At 32.0% G+C, this 15100-nt stretch overlaps 1 protein-coding gene across 2 annotated transcripts in view; it reads right to left on the bottom strand.

Annotated features, from left to right (window-relative positions):
• Positions 1-2652: 2652 nt before the first annotated feature.
• The window catches only part of LOC145287866 (alanine--tRNA ligase, cytoplasmic-like), a 108157-nt gene continuing 95709 nt past the window's right edge, over positions 2653-15100 (bottom strand). For both annotated transcript variants that reach the window (XM_080135746.1, XM_080135747.1), the window contains 4 exons: positions 12829-12948; positions 10367-10444; positions 7652-7747; positions 2653-3799 (listed from right to left, as the gene is read on the bottom strand). In XM_080135746.1, coding sequence (XP_079991872.1) covers positions 3596-3799; positions 7652-7747; positions 10367-10444; positions 12829-12948 — 498 coding nt within the window. In that variant the 3' untranslated portion in view covers positions 2653-3595. The remainder of the gene's footprint in view (positions 3800-7651; positions 7748-10366; positions 10445-12828; positions 12949-15100) is intronic.

Below are 15100 nucleotides of genomic sequence, written 5' to 3' on the forward strand. Positions count from 1 at the left end.
AAAAAAAATCATATATCTATATATCTATAAAAGTGAAAGTGTCTGTCTGTGTGTGTACATTTCCATACGCAATAACTCTGTCAATTTTAAGTCTACAGACTCGAAATTTGATATACAGGGTACTGAGATTTGGGAAAATCGATGTGACTGGATTTCGGCCAGAAATTTGGCAATTAAGGGGTCAAAGGTCAAGGATTTGACTTTTGAGAACTCTACCAAACTCCTCCAACAATTTTGGGTCTAAACACTTGAAATTCTAGATATAGGTTCCTTGGACATGGACCTAACTTTTGATTTGAGCCGAAAACAATAAATTTTAAGGGGTCATAATAAGGGTCAAAGTTAAGAAATTGTCCGCTTTTTTTTTTTCAACAAACACCCGAGCAACGCCGGGCACCCATGCTTGCATATATTTAAAAATCTTGATATTGAAAATTTATTCAAATTTTAAAACAAAACTTTTAAACCTATAAGGAAGTGATACAAAATTTTAATTATTCAACAAGGAATATTAGATAGTATATAAATACTTATATTTGTTTTTTTTTTACATAGGTATCACCACTTATCAAGGCCAAGAGGCCACTCAAGGATAAGGGTTAAAGAGTGTACAATAGAAATTGGACAATATAGTAATCGTTAGTAATAGAAATTCAGTAAATTTGTTAACAAGTGGAACAGCTCATCAAGAACTTATTTACGTTAGACTTGAAGAAAACCATATTGTAGTCAGCTGGAAAGCAGGAAAACGGAAGACAATTCCACAGGCGTGCAGTTCTAAGAAAGAAGCTTTGTTCATGGAATCTACGTTTAGGTTTAGGCACTGGTAAAGAGTGGGGGGAATTATTGATAGTGTTTTCAGCTAGACGAGTGTTTCTTGTGAAAGTTTGGCGAGGGGGGACCATAGATTGAAGCTCAGTCGAACACTTTCCATGAAAATAACGATACAGCAGAGACAAACTTGCAACATCTCTTCTGCGAGATAGAGGTTGCAGGGAAGAGAAAAGGACATCTCCTACGAGGCTACAAAGTCTATTTTGAACTCTATCAAGGCAGGATAAGTCCTTTCTAGCAGCTCCTGACCAGATGTGGCAACAGTATTCCATCCTTGAACGTACCTGGCTCTTATATAGATAGAGAATTGCATCAGCAATTACTGCATCTACTGGATCGATAGAAGCAATTACAGCATCTACTGGATCGATAGAAGGATCCCACCATTTTTCGAGCGGCCTTGGCAACAGATTTGATGTACGTGTTCCATTTAAGATCAGGAGTAAAGGTCAAGCCCAGAAGCTTGTCAAAACTTGAGGCCACCTCAAGATGAGAGCCATTCATTTCAATTGATGCCAAATGGGGATCAGAGCATTGATGATGTAAAGATAAAAGCTTGGTTTTAGATGCATTAAAAGTAACCAGCCACTCCTTTCCCCATTGTATCACATGCTCAAGATCAGAGGAGAGAGAATCAGAGAGAACTTGGTTGTTTACGGTCTTAGATGTGCTACCATAGATAGTAGTGTCATCAGCATAAATGTCTATGAATAATGCCCATCAACAACTACTCTTATGAACCTATCAGAGAAATGATTTAATAATTGATAAGACATTTCCAGCTATACCGTAGCTGGAGATCTTGTGAAGCAAACCTTTATGCCATACCCTATCTAAGGCCTTAGATATGTCAAGAGCAATTGCCCTAGAAAGATTGCCTCCATCGAGAGATTCGCTAATCCTATGAGATATAACTGTAAGCACATCTGCTGTAGATCTAGCAGAACGGAAACCATATTGTGTGTCACTAAGAAGGTTATTTTTGCTGAGATGGTTGATTACTTCTGTATTTAACACAGATTCTAGCAACTTACTCATGACGCACAGGAGATTTATTGGCCTGTACTGAGAGGGGGATGAGCGATCACCTGAATTCTTAAATACAGGGCATACTGATGAGATTTTCCAGGGTGATGGAAAGCTATTCTCATTAAGACGACATTTAAACAGTTTTGTAAGTATGAGCGCTAGTTCTGGTTGAATTTTTTTGAGTTCTATAATTGGAATACCTATATAATATTTATATTCATGTTTGAGTTTACATTTTTCTTTCTGTAAACCAAATGTTACCCTTTCTGTTATATATATACATATATATATATATATATATATATATATATATATATATATATATCCCCCAGTTATGAAAAAATAGCTCCTCTGCCTTGAGAAAGGCAAAAGCTAAGGGTGTAAACTTGACAAAAATCCAGGCAAATGGTGAAGCATTGCAACACCTTTTCGGCAATTCCTGCAGCTATGCTGGCTCCAATCATATTGGCTCGTCTTTCTGTCAGACTCTGGTAAGTTGGTAAACCTAGGTCTTCTTATCATTTGCCCAGTCCTGCATCTGGAGAGCCACAGCAGACACCGTAATGCTTAAATGCAAAAAGCCATTATCTTGTGAGACAAACGGTTGCCATCATCATCATGCGCTTCACTATGTAAAAAATATTGCAACATTCTCAATTGGCAAAGTACTCACTTTCTCTGAAAAATATTTGTCTTTTTGATGTACAACCCATAAAAATTTATTTTACCTGATAGTGTCCGCATGTGGAAACATTCAAATAAAAAAAAAAAAAGACTTTCAAATTCATAAACATTGAACAAACCTTTATTTCACCAAGCAATAACTTTGTATCAGTATTATTGTCGCATTATTGTCCTTCTTCATAAAAGTTATTGATTTTATCAGCGAGTGTTTTTTTCATCAGATCAATATTTTATACATTTTTGGATGTAGTAGCTTTGACTCAGAGACGTTTTTGAGTTTTTAATTTTTCTGATTCTTTTTTTTATAATGCATGTTTTGTTGGGTTTTTTTCTTTAATTATTATTTAATTTCTTGGATTTAAACTAGGAGATTCATTCCTAAAGATACTAAAAATTACCACTGGGTAAAAGAAAATTAAAATCGTCGACCTAGCTGAAAGCAACCCAAAGGCTCCTTTTGCATTAGCAAAACTTCAAGTGTAGGGGGGTTCCAATTTCTCAGGATTATTCCACATTCTCTTAATTCTCATCTAATAATCTGGGGTTTAATAATGGAGCATAGAGTGGCATCTTTTTGTTTTTTGTGTAAGTCAACCAAAGATTGAACCTTAGTCTCCTAACCAATTAACTATTATGACAAATGGAGCGATAAGCAATAGACACCAATTAGCCCAATATACACACGACTATTAACTCTGGGTATTATCCACCAATACATACCATATATAGTCATTAATATTCTTGGAAAGGTATTATCAATAAACACACACACACACACCTACTAGTATCAAACATCTATCCACAAAAAAAAAAAATACTTCATTCTCAAAGAAAAATACCTTGACTTATATTTGATTGAAACTTTTGGTCTTCATTAACAAAATGTTGATATGCTGTAAACATGGTCAAAACAAAGCAAAATGGATGAAGGACTTGTTAATAAAAAAATATCTGTACAAAGTCCAACTAGTTGCGTATAAAAATGTCTATATCTTTTTTGGAATAAAACAAAAATCAACAAAAAAATGTCTTTAATATCGACGTTTGGTCAACTCGTTTTATTTCTCAATGCTTCTCGAAGATAATTCTCTGCTTTTTCCTGCAGTAAATTAGTATCACTGCTGTTTTTGATGGTAAGAACATAAAGCTGAGGGTCACCTTGTTTCTGGGGTTTGTTTTCTTTCATTTGCCCCCCATTAGTCAAACTGAGATGGCTTCCAATATCAGCCGCAGTCACAGGACCTTCATAATTCTGTAGAAAAAAAAAAAATGAATTAAAAAAAAAAAACAGAAAATAAGATTTGGTGCTTCCAAGTAAGACATAATCATGTACATGTGAAATATGGCCATTCCAAATAACAGGAAAACTCTCTGATATATGTACATACCAAGCAAAATTAGGTATCTATAAAAATTTCAAAAAATTATGTTATTATATAATAATATAAAATGATATATTTCCAATTCCTCATTGTCATTAATATATTTTACATCTTTAAAGGGATAACAGGGAAATTATATCATTAAAATGCAATTGTGCGATTAGAGATTTGGAAATATGCAGTAAAACTGATTTATAATTTTTATTAAAACTCTATTCAATAATTTTCCATAATTTTTGGTGTAGTTTTGTCAGTATATCAAATACTTTTTCTGTTTATTTATTTTGAACTGGCATATTTCACCTGTGTATGTCTGTTTACAAACATCCAAGATTTAAATTAAAGTTAATAGAATAGTTTATAAAAACACAATTTTAAGATAATATAAATTAAGAGAATCTTTTCAACTCAGTAACCTCTAAAGAATTTGAAGATTGATAGAAATATTCACAAGTTTGAAAAAGTCATCCGCCAGAAAAAACTCAGCAGTTACATCAGTTGAAACGTTGTAAAAAAAAAAAAAAAAAAAAACAACACAGATGAGAATAGTAGTTTAGATAATCTAAATAAAACAAATTACCAATTCTTATCTAAAAAAAAAAAAAAAAAAAAATCCGAAACATAATTTCTATCATTTTACATTTTTATCATTTTTATATGCAAATGAAAAAGTGAGAATTCAGGGCTGAAACAATCTAAATGTAAAAACGATTTTGGAATACGATTTTTTTTTTTTTAAGAATATTTTTACCCCATTATCCAAAAATTCTTGAAACTCAAACAAAGATGGCTGCTAAAAAAACCTTCATGGTATACTTGTTTCCATAGAGGAAAAAAAAAAGATGTTCTATTAGACTTTAAATATTTGATTATTATCAAATGTTAAAAAAAATAACAGTTTTGCTGTTATAGTAATATTTAAATTCCAAGGAATCAGAAAGAAAATGTTCATGTGATCATCAGAACCACTTATTCAAGTAAGAGAATGCAGTTAAAACATTTTCAGCATATTGCACTTTCTCCATTCTTTAATTAATTCCCATTTTTTGTTTTTGATGATTTGATTGGAGCATTTAGTTCTGTTATTTTTGTTGGTATGAATACAAATTTATTTACTTCCCATTATTTCTTCTAGGAATAATATGCTTTGAAATTTGAACATCATGGAGCTTAAATTGTCTCCAGGAAACATTTAAGTTTGAGTTCAAAGTTATTTTATATTTACAGTTCAGGTGCATTTTTGTATGTAATTTGTTTTTAAATACTCATTTTTTAATTTTTTTAACTTAAAATATTGAATATGAATATTAAATAATAATGTTAAAAATTAAATTAGATAAAACTTATATTAAAATTTAACATTCTCAAAAAGGGAGACAACTGTATGAATTCTTATTGTTAGCAAATTCATAAATTACCTCCCTTGAATTATAAAATTATAAATGAAATCCTTTTTGTATCAAAATGTAATACATTTTACTAACAAGTGTATGCGTCCTTCTTTATCCAATACTTCCCATAGAAAATCGAATAATCTATATTAGCAGGGCCTGTGAAAATTCCACAGAGGACTCATTCGTATCTAATATATTGATGTTGGCATTCTGTAGATGTTCAGTGTAAATGGAGACGCTCTGATATTATTGTAGCTCTTTTGTCAAAACTGCAAAAGTATTTATCTAAGCTAGCAGTGACGCCCGGTATAGCTCGGTCATAAAGTACACTTAAATATGATATTTTGATTCTTGCAAATTTTGTATATATTATTATAGAGTTAACGTTCTATCGATTTTTATATATTATAATGTTACGATTTCAAAAATAAACAAATATATCTATAGTGGACTGAAACCAAAACTTATGAAAAAAATAATCTATATATCTATACAAGTGAAATTGCCTGTCTGTCTGTGTACATTTCCCTACCAAACTACTCTGTCAATTTTCAGTCTACAGACTTGAGATTTGACATAAGGGGTATTGAAATTTGGGAAAATCTTTTAAATCGGTTTTCAGCCAAAAATTTGTCTGTCAAGAGGTCGGTTCAATGATTTAACCTTTGAACACTCTACCAAACTCCTCCACCAATTTTGGGTCTAAACACTTAAAATTTTAGATGTAGGTTACTGTGACATGGATCAAACTTTTTAATTTGATTTGAGCCCAAAACAATAAATGTTAAGAGATCAAAATTAGGGTCAAAGTTTTTAAAAATTGACCTCTGCAGTCTCTACTAAATTACTCAGCCAATTTTTGGTCTAAACATTTGAAATTTTACATAAAATGTATTCAGACATAGAGCAAGCTTTTTAATCGGTTTTTAGCCTAAAATTTGGCTGCAAAGGGGTCAAAGTTCAAAAGATTTTACCTTTTCGGTCTCTAGCAAACTATTCAGCCAATTTTGGGTCTAAACATTTGAAATTTTACATAAAGGGTATTCAGACATGCAGCAAGCTTTTTAATCAGTTTTTGGGCAAAAATTTGGCTACCAAGAGGTCAAAGTTGAAAGAGTTGACCTTTGAAGACTCTACCAAACTCCTCTGTCAATTTTGGGTCTAAACACTTGAAATTTTAGACATAGGTTAACTGGACATGAGTCAAACTTTTTAATATATATACATATGCACATAAACTTATAAAAAGTATATAGGACCCAAGCAAAGCTGGGCTGAACTGCTAGCCAAAACCAAAACTTATGAAGAATTCTTGGTAAAATTATTTATAAAAAAATAAATGATTTGAGTGCCATCAGCTATAATCAAAGCTGAAACCAAAACTTGAAGTCCATAACAATTAAATGAAAGTCACTTGGATGTAAGCGTGACACACAAAATAAATAACACGCACGCTATCCTATTAATATATAGATAAATAGAACAGTAGATGTGGGGATGTGTGTGTGTAAATATTTAACTGATAAACTCTAAAACTACGGGTCGCATAATACTGAAATTAACAGGAAATAGTAATCATCTCCAAGGATGGTTTATAACAAGTGAAATGTTTATTTGGGTGGATGAATAATGCATACATAAATATGTCGGTAAATTGAAATGCAAAATGTTCAACTTGCTGACATATTTGTATTAATTTTGCACATGCACAAATGCATTCATAACTTGAAGTGGTTTAATTTTCAGTCTTTCTTACCTATCTCGCAATAGCTCAAATGGTAGGGAAAGCAGCTGGAGTGCTAAATGTTTTGGTTTCAATTCTAGCTGATGGTACCCAAGTCATTTTTTTTTTTTAACTTTTGAAATCAATACTATATATTAGGTACAATATAATAATCAATAGAGAATTGGCTCTGTACTAAGAAATCTGCATGGATTAAAATATATTTAAGCATATTTTACAACTGATAGATGAGACAAGTCATTAAAATTTAATATAATATGGCAACCAATAATTATAAAGAGTAATTTAGTACACACTTTTATATATATATATATATATTTTGTATTTTGTGTACAGAAAGTTGTTAGATGAGACAAGTCATTGGTACTGTCGGTTCCAAGCCCGATACTTAGGACCATTTAAGGTTTGGTTCAGCATAAGGATTGCAAAGTTTTAAAAAATGCACTTGAAGAAGGTCGAAGGCTACGTCAGCCAAAACATTGTAAAAATAATAACCAAGATGAGAATAATAGTCCGACTAATCCAAATTATAAATCCTCATCGAAAAAAAATATTGAAACATAAAAAACAATTTATTTACTTGCCTTTGGTGTTACAATGGCTGCCATTATATCACGCTTCGTTTTTGATACGATCACAGCTGGACAAGGAAGGTCAAAAAGACGCAAGGCTTTTCTTATCTAATAAAGAAAAAAGATGGAGAACCTTTTAATTTAAATCAATTTCTAAAATAAAAAAGAAAAGCATTTTTATAGTCATCAGTTGAGGAAGTATATGACAAAACTCCGAATCTTTAACTGATGTCTTTTACTGCTCATTTGCCGCTATGGTAACCACATCTCTCCTGCTGTATGTGTCTCTAGTGCAACCCGTTTTTGAATATGACATTCAGGCTTCATTCGTCCATCTCATTTTGGATATCCAGTACCTGGAGCGAGTTCATAAGTCGGTGATACAGATGATCCAGAAGTGCCACAGGCTCCTACAAACAATGACTGGAGATCTTCAACCAATACTCACTGGAGTCTAGACAGACACTTGATTGGCTGTTAATATCATGTGTGACAACACTACAATATGCCATGTGACATCTTCTTCACAGCAGCTCCACAGAAAAGTTATATAGAAACTCAAAGAAGCTTTACCCGAGAGAATTTTAGGTTTCTTTCCCAGTTCAGGTTAGTGAGGTGTGAAACAAGCTGCAGAAAGTTGCGATCAACCTGTAGATGCCTAAATAGTTTAATGCGCTGCTGGATGCATTATAGTTACTAATATTTGAGTGATTATCCTTGTGTTTAATATACAAGCCATGTATACCAAGAAGTCCTTTTGACAAGAATAAGTGCACCTGATGCAAGAAACAACATAAAATAATTATCAAATGTACCAAAAAGGTCATTTGAATAAAATAATGAGGAGTGACATCATGTTAACATCCAAGCTATGTGTATGGAGAAATCATTTGGACAAGAAAAGATACACCTTGCAATATGATGCAAGAAATAACATAAAATAATTATCAAATGTACCAAAAAGGTCATTTGAATAAAATAATGAGGAGTGGCATAATGTTAACATCCAAGCTATGTGTATGGAGAAATCATTTGGACAAGAAAAGATGCACCTTGCAATATGATGCAAGAAATAACATAAAATAATTATCAAATGTACCAAAAAGGTCATTCGAATACAAATGATAAATCTAACACTAGATATCTGCATGGGAAGAAACAACAAACATGATCGATTGGCAAAAAAATAAGTTAAATGTTTGAAAGGTTTTTTTTCCAGCAAGAAGTACATACAGGTGCAATCAAGTTGTTCCAAGAACAAGTCAATTCGGTGAAACGACAATGGCCAAATAAAACGCCCTTGAGGTGTGCCCCAGATGATGTTTGAGGTTGTCACACATAGTTATATAATAACAACCCGAAACGGATATTAGAGATTTAGACCTGAGAAGAATCAACAAATCGAATTCCTGCACCCGCACCTCTTCTAACAACAAACCATCCATCACTATTATGGATAATAAAGATATATTGCTATATTTTCATATATCAGTGTGTCATCAATGTTTTAAGCAGCGCAGAAGTACAACACCTGTATATAACTGACTACCTTCATTCATAACTCGTTTTTACATAGTTCTTTTGTCAATATACTGAATTGAATTATGACAAACTGTGCTTCTCTTCTTTTGTATTTTTAAATTATATTGATTTATAGTGATTGATTTGGTTGTTTTGATACACCCTCGTCTTGTTGTCATCTGCAACTGCATCCCATGTGCATGTCTGCATATTTTATCAGTCACCATCAAAAATGGGAATGGCTAATGACAAAAAAAAAATCTAAAATTAAGATGAATTTTTTACGCTGGAGAGCCACAGCTTAAAATCAATTTCTCAACTTAGGAGCCATGGATGTTTGCCCATAATTATCTTTAAAAAAAAATTTGAGTTCAGCACCATGCAAAACTGCTAAATAGACATACACAAAAAATTTTGGGCAAATATGGTAAAATAGTCCCAAAAATGGACTGTTTTTATTAGCCCTAAAAGGGCCTCTGGGGCACACCCAAGAGTTATCATGAAGAATAGACAAACAAAATTATATAGAAATCAGTTAGTTACAACTTTTCAGAAAGTTTTATAAAAATCCAAGGCATTAAAAATTTTTAATTAAGCACAAAAGTGTTAATTTTAGCCATTTTAACCCAAAAGGCACACAAGAACACAACAGCAGTTCAAAGATTTTATTTCAACTAGTCCAACATATTTTTTTAAACAAGCCAACTTCAGAAACTGACGTTTTTTATTTATAGTCAACATTTTTGTGAAGGACAAACCTTTGTTGGTATTAATTTGGAATATATTTGCATACTTCTATACCAGAGTTCTGGAGTCAAAGTTGGAACCAGTAGCTGGACTCAGGCTTTGAAAAATCAGGAGTTAGATTCTTTTTTTTTTCAAACAACGCCCAGCCCCATTTCAGAGGTTGTCAGTGTTTTTTAGCAAACGATTTGACCTTTTAAGAACTCTACCAAACTTCTCTGACAATTTTGGGTCTAAACACTTGAAATTTTAGATATAGATTCCTTGGACATGGATCTAACTTAATAAATTGATTTGAGCCCAAAACAATAAATGTTAAGGGGTGATAATAGGGGTCAAAGTTTTAAAAATTGACTTCTTTTTTTTTTTTTTGGTTCAACATACACCTCCAAACACCCAGGCAACGCCGGACTGAAATGCTAGTGGTAAATAAAAAAACATAACAATTCAATGTGTTCTTACCTGCCTTGGTCCCTCAAATGCTAAAAGAGTAACAAGATAATCTGGTCTTTCTCCTCCTTTCAGTTTTTCACAGATTTGCTTTTTTTTGGAGTCAGCAGAAGAAAATGTTAAAAAAAAAAGAGGTAAAAAACGTAAACAAAAAAAAGCATTTTAAAAAAGAAAAAGCATACATTTCTGTAATAAATGCAAAATAGACATTTAACACATTCAAATCAAGGGTTTACTGATTGGCCCAATACAAGTTTTCAAATGGGGGTCTCATATTACTGACTTTTAGAGCTACACAGCCAAAAAACAAAATAACTTGGACATGTTTTATTCTGTTTTGCGCATTAACTTTGCTTTTTAGTGAAACTGGTTCTCTAAAACCTCATTCTTTATCATTTTCTGAATAAAAAGAAAAACCACTGTACTATTTTCACACATTTCTATTTTTTTAATTTCTTCCTGAACATGTTTAGGTTTTTCATAAAAGCTCCAGGGGCTGGATTAAAGACTTTGGCATGCCAGATCTGGCCCACAGACTGTAGTTTGGAGACCCTGGCCTAATGGATCACATTACAGACTATGAAATTGGTTATAGAGCGTTCAGTGCTTGTTTTACATTGGTGATCTTTTAAACCAACACGTTTCAGGTGAAATCATTATTATGTACTTGTGTATCATGGTGAAATTAGTATAAGCTCCAAAATATTATAAAACTGATCTAGTAGAAGATGTGCTAGATTTATTTCAAAGAAAAAAACAGCCACAATCATGTTTCGAAATGTGTTGTTTTAAAAATGGCAGACCCTTAGTCAATTTAAGTAAAGAGTTATCTCCCTTCTTTATTATAATGAATTACTGAAACAATTTTTCTACAATAAAAACTTGATAATTTGATAAATTCTATTATTACTTGTAATTATTTTTCTATTGGATCAGTTTTCGTAATTTTTTAAATTTGATTCCACCATGACACTTAAGTACATAATAATGTTTTCACCTGAAATGTGTTGGTTTAAAACATCACCAATGTAAATAAGCACTGGGTATGGTCATGGGCGGACATTTTCCTCATGTAAGTATAAGAATATTACAATTTCTTATAATAATATTAAAAATATATAATTATTACTGTTAAAAACATTATATTAAAATTAGAATATAAAATGTTCTTTTTCTAGAACTTCTAGCATGTTCTAAAATGTGGTGTCCTATTTGGAGTGTTTTCTGGAATTTTCCATTCATAAAAAACTATAAAAGAATGCTGATAGCGTAAACTCTTCAGTTAGTTAGATTGTGAGTTAGTCTGAGTCGTTACGCTGCCCCAGGTTGTCAAATGCTGACTAGATTAACTCCGGTCAATATTTCCTGGGGTCCAAATCCGGTCAAAATGAATCTGATAAAAAGAATCAATTACAAGTAATCCTCAAAGAAAAACTGGACATTTGGTAATTATAAAGATTTTTCTGGCCTTCTTTCTGAATAATGAAACATTGTTATTAATTGTCAATAACTCTTTCTTCTAAGAGTAAACTAGACTAAATTAAGAACTTGCTTATCTCCCTTAGATCATTTGTAAATATTTTTTGTTTTTGTATTTTTATGTACAATACTCTTTTATTTTTCTTAAAAAATTTTTTTTCATACATGTTACATGTTTAATACCCCTAAACTCAAACATGTAACCGCATGCAAATCCAATCCGTCATTTAAATATTAATACAGTTGTGAAACATGTAAAAACACAATCGAAAACAATGAAGAAGTAAAAAAAATTTACTTTTATAACTCATTTCACTTATTTTGTTCTTTAGTTCTTGCAATTCACGAGCAATGTTTGTGACAAAGGGTGAAGAATTGCGGTATTCTGGGTCAGAATCTATCTTATAAATTCATCATATCAGTCATCAAGTTTTGTTTTATTTATTTTCGAACAAAGGTTTAGCTGCAAAATAATTTTTAACAGTAAGGAGAAAGAGAATATTTATTATTTCAATAAGATATGAATTGTTACAATTTCCAAGAAATAAAAGAAATATTTTCATTTTGTCTTTATTTAAAGAATATTTACCTGACAAAGGCAATTCCTTTTATGGGAGAAAAAGAGACAATTCTTTTCTTAATATGTTTCAACTTTACATAAATGTATTATTTCAAACGAAATATCATTAACGGTAGTGATATGGAAAAAGTATATCTGGATGGCAAAAACTACTCAGTTCATGAGAAACATTGTGACAAAGGGTGAAGAATTGCAGTTTTCTGGGTCAAAATCTATCTTATACTTATTGTTAGTTCGTTTTTTACCTTGAAGTTTTCTTTTTTTATCTCCTTACATCAAGTGGCTTCATGCTTTTTCTGGAACGATTTCCATTAAAAAAAATGAATAACATTGGCACTTGTGTTCAATTAACTGTACATAAGTAAACCTCTACACATACGCACACACGTCAATAACAAATGGAATGTCATTATACCTGAGCCAGGATAGTGGTGACATCAGCATTTTTCAGTCTGCGGACTTTCTCGTGAAGAACAGTCACATTTTGTTTGATCTTCTCTCGGTCAGCTTTCGGGAGAATCTCTTCTTTCAACATCTTCATAAAAGAAAACAGCAAACACATGTTTGTGAGAAAGTTTTGTGCAACTCATCTAACGAAACCATTTTAGTATTTTTTAGCACCAAAAATTTATGAAAAATAAATATTTACAATCTTACCCTTTTTTTTTTAAAGTTTTTAATATTAAAGAAAAAAACACAGAAAACACTTAAATTTGTAATGTCAAAATTGATAGAATATCTCCATTTAATCAACAGAAACATCAATTTTGAGATGCTTATATATCATTCTTATCATATATATAAATATATAAAAGTAAACATGTCTGTGTGTGTGTGTGTGTGTGTGTATATACATTCCCCTACGCAATAACTGTCAATTTTCAGTCTACAGACTCGAAATTTGATATACAGGGTACTGAGATTTGAGAAAATCTTTGTGATCGGGTTTCAGCCAGAAATTTGGCTGTTAAGGGGTCAAAGTTCAACGATTTGACCTTTGAGAATTCTACGAAACTTCTCCGACAATTTTAGTTGTTAGTTGGTTGGTTGGTTTTTGTTTTATGGCATATCAACCCTTTTCGGGTTATTTAATGCCGAATCCAAAGATTTTGAAGAAAAAATTTTTTTAATAGAATATATTTGTTGTTTTCACATCGGTTTCTATTTAACCCAAACAGATACTACCACTCCAGGTCAGAGTGGACCTGGGAGCAATGGCAATTAAAGGGTGGCTCCACACTCGCCAAAGCCCACAAGCTGGGGCCTCACCACTGGATATAGTTTAAGGTCATATCCAGGACCCCCATTGAGGGATTTTTACCCTCTGCAGGGGGGCAGTTGGCGTATTCTAATGCCCCACCGACAGGGTCTCCAACAATTTTGGGTCTAGACACTTGAAATTTTAGATATAGGTTCTTTGGACATGGATCTAACTTAATAACTTGATTTGAGCCCAAAACAATAAATGTTAAGGGGTCATAATAGGGGTCAAAGTTTAAAAAATTGACTGCTTTTTTTTTTTCTTTGCTTAACATACACCTCCAAACACCCGGGCAATGCCGGAGTATATATACTCTAGCAGATGTATATGGCATTGCCCAGCATCAAGCATATTCCTTTAAAAAAATAAATAAAGTAAAAAAAAAACGAGACATGTGCATGCAAGTATTATGTTTTTCTTGTAAGCGAAAACAACTGTTTTAAATACTTGTGCTAGGATCAAAACCAAAACCTAAAGACAGTGAGTCAAGTATGATAACCTTTAGGTCAGCTTGCAACGATTTTAAAATGTGTTTCCAAACCTACTTATTCTTAACATGTGAATGATTCGTACATGCGCAATCAGTAAACAGTTGACAGATAAAAATCTGATGACCCATAAGTACCAATTTTTCAATTTTTACCCCTTAGCAACCCTTTTTTCCAGATGAAAACCAATTAAAAAGTTTTCCACATGTCTGAACACTCTATATACCACATTTCAAGTCTGTAGATCAAAAATTCATTGAGTATATAGGTTGAGTTGTCCTCACAAACACACACACATTCTTATAGATATATAGATATATATCATTTTATTAAAATTAGTTAAACAAAACTACCATTAGTCATCACAATAAATCTGTTTCAATCTAAACAGACATTGTTAGGCGACAATAAGCCTCTGGTTTTACTCAACAGATTTTCATTAAAAGACTGGCCTCAAGTGAGATCGGAGGCTTATTGTCGCTTGATGTCTTTTTAGACTAAAACAATAGATTTATTGTAGCGATTAATCGTAATTTTGCTTACCTAAAGTAAATAAAATAATATCCTGCTCTTTTTGTTTAGGAGTATCAACAACCTCATTGAAATTAAATGGCTTTTACTTTTGGATATTTTTAACCTGGAATAAATATATCCGTCATTCAGACAATTTTCTTCTTTTTTTTTTTCCTTTGTAGAAAATATTTTTTCATGCTGTTTACATGTAATCATCTCCAAAAAAAGTATAATCTCTATTTACAATAAATTAAATCAAACAGTTAAAAGTTTTATTTTTTGTATTATTTGGACAATTATACTCATCTTGGTTTTTTTTTTCTTTACGTTTCGGCCGATGTAATCTCCGACCATTTTCAGGTGTATCCATACTGATGTTATTGGTGAATAGTGAAAAATGTCTGGTTTTTTTTTTGGGGGGGGGG

Source organism: Euprymna scolopes, chromosome 11 (genome assembly GCF_053919585.1).
Source record: "Euprymna scolopes isolate OS-2025 chromosome 11, ASM5391958v1, whole genome shotgun sequence".
NCBI lineage: Eukaryota > Metazoa > Mollusca > Cephalopoda > Sepiida > Sepiolidae > Euprymna > Euprymna scolopes.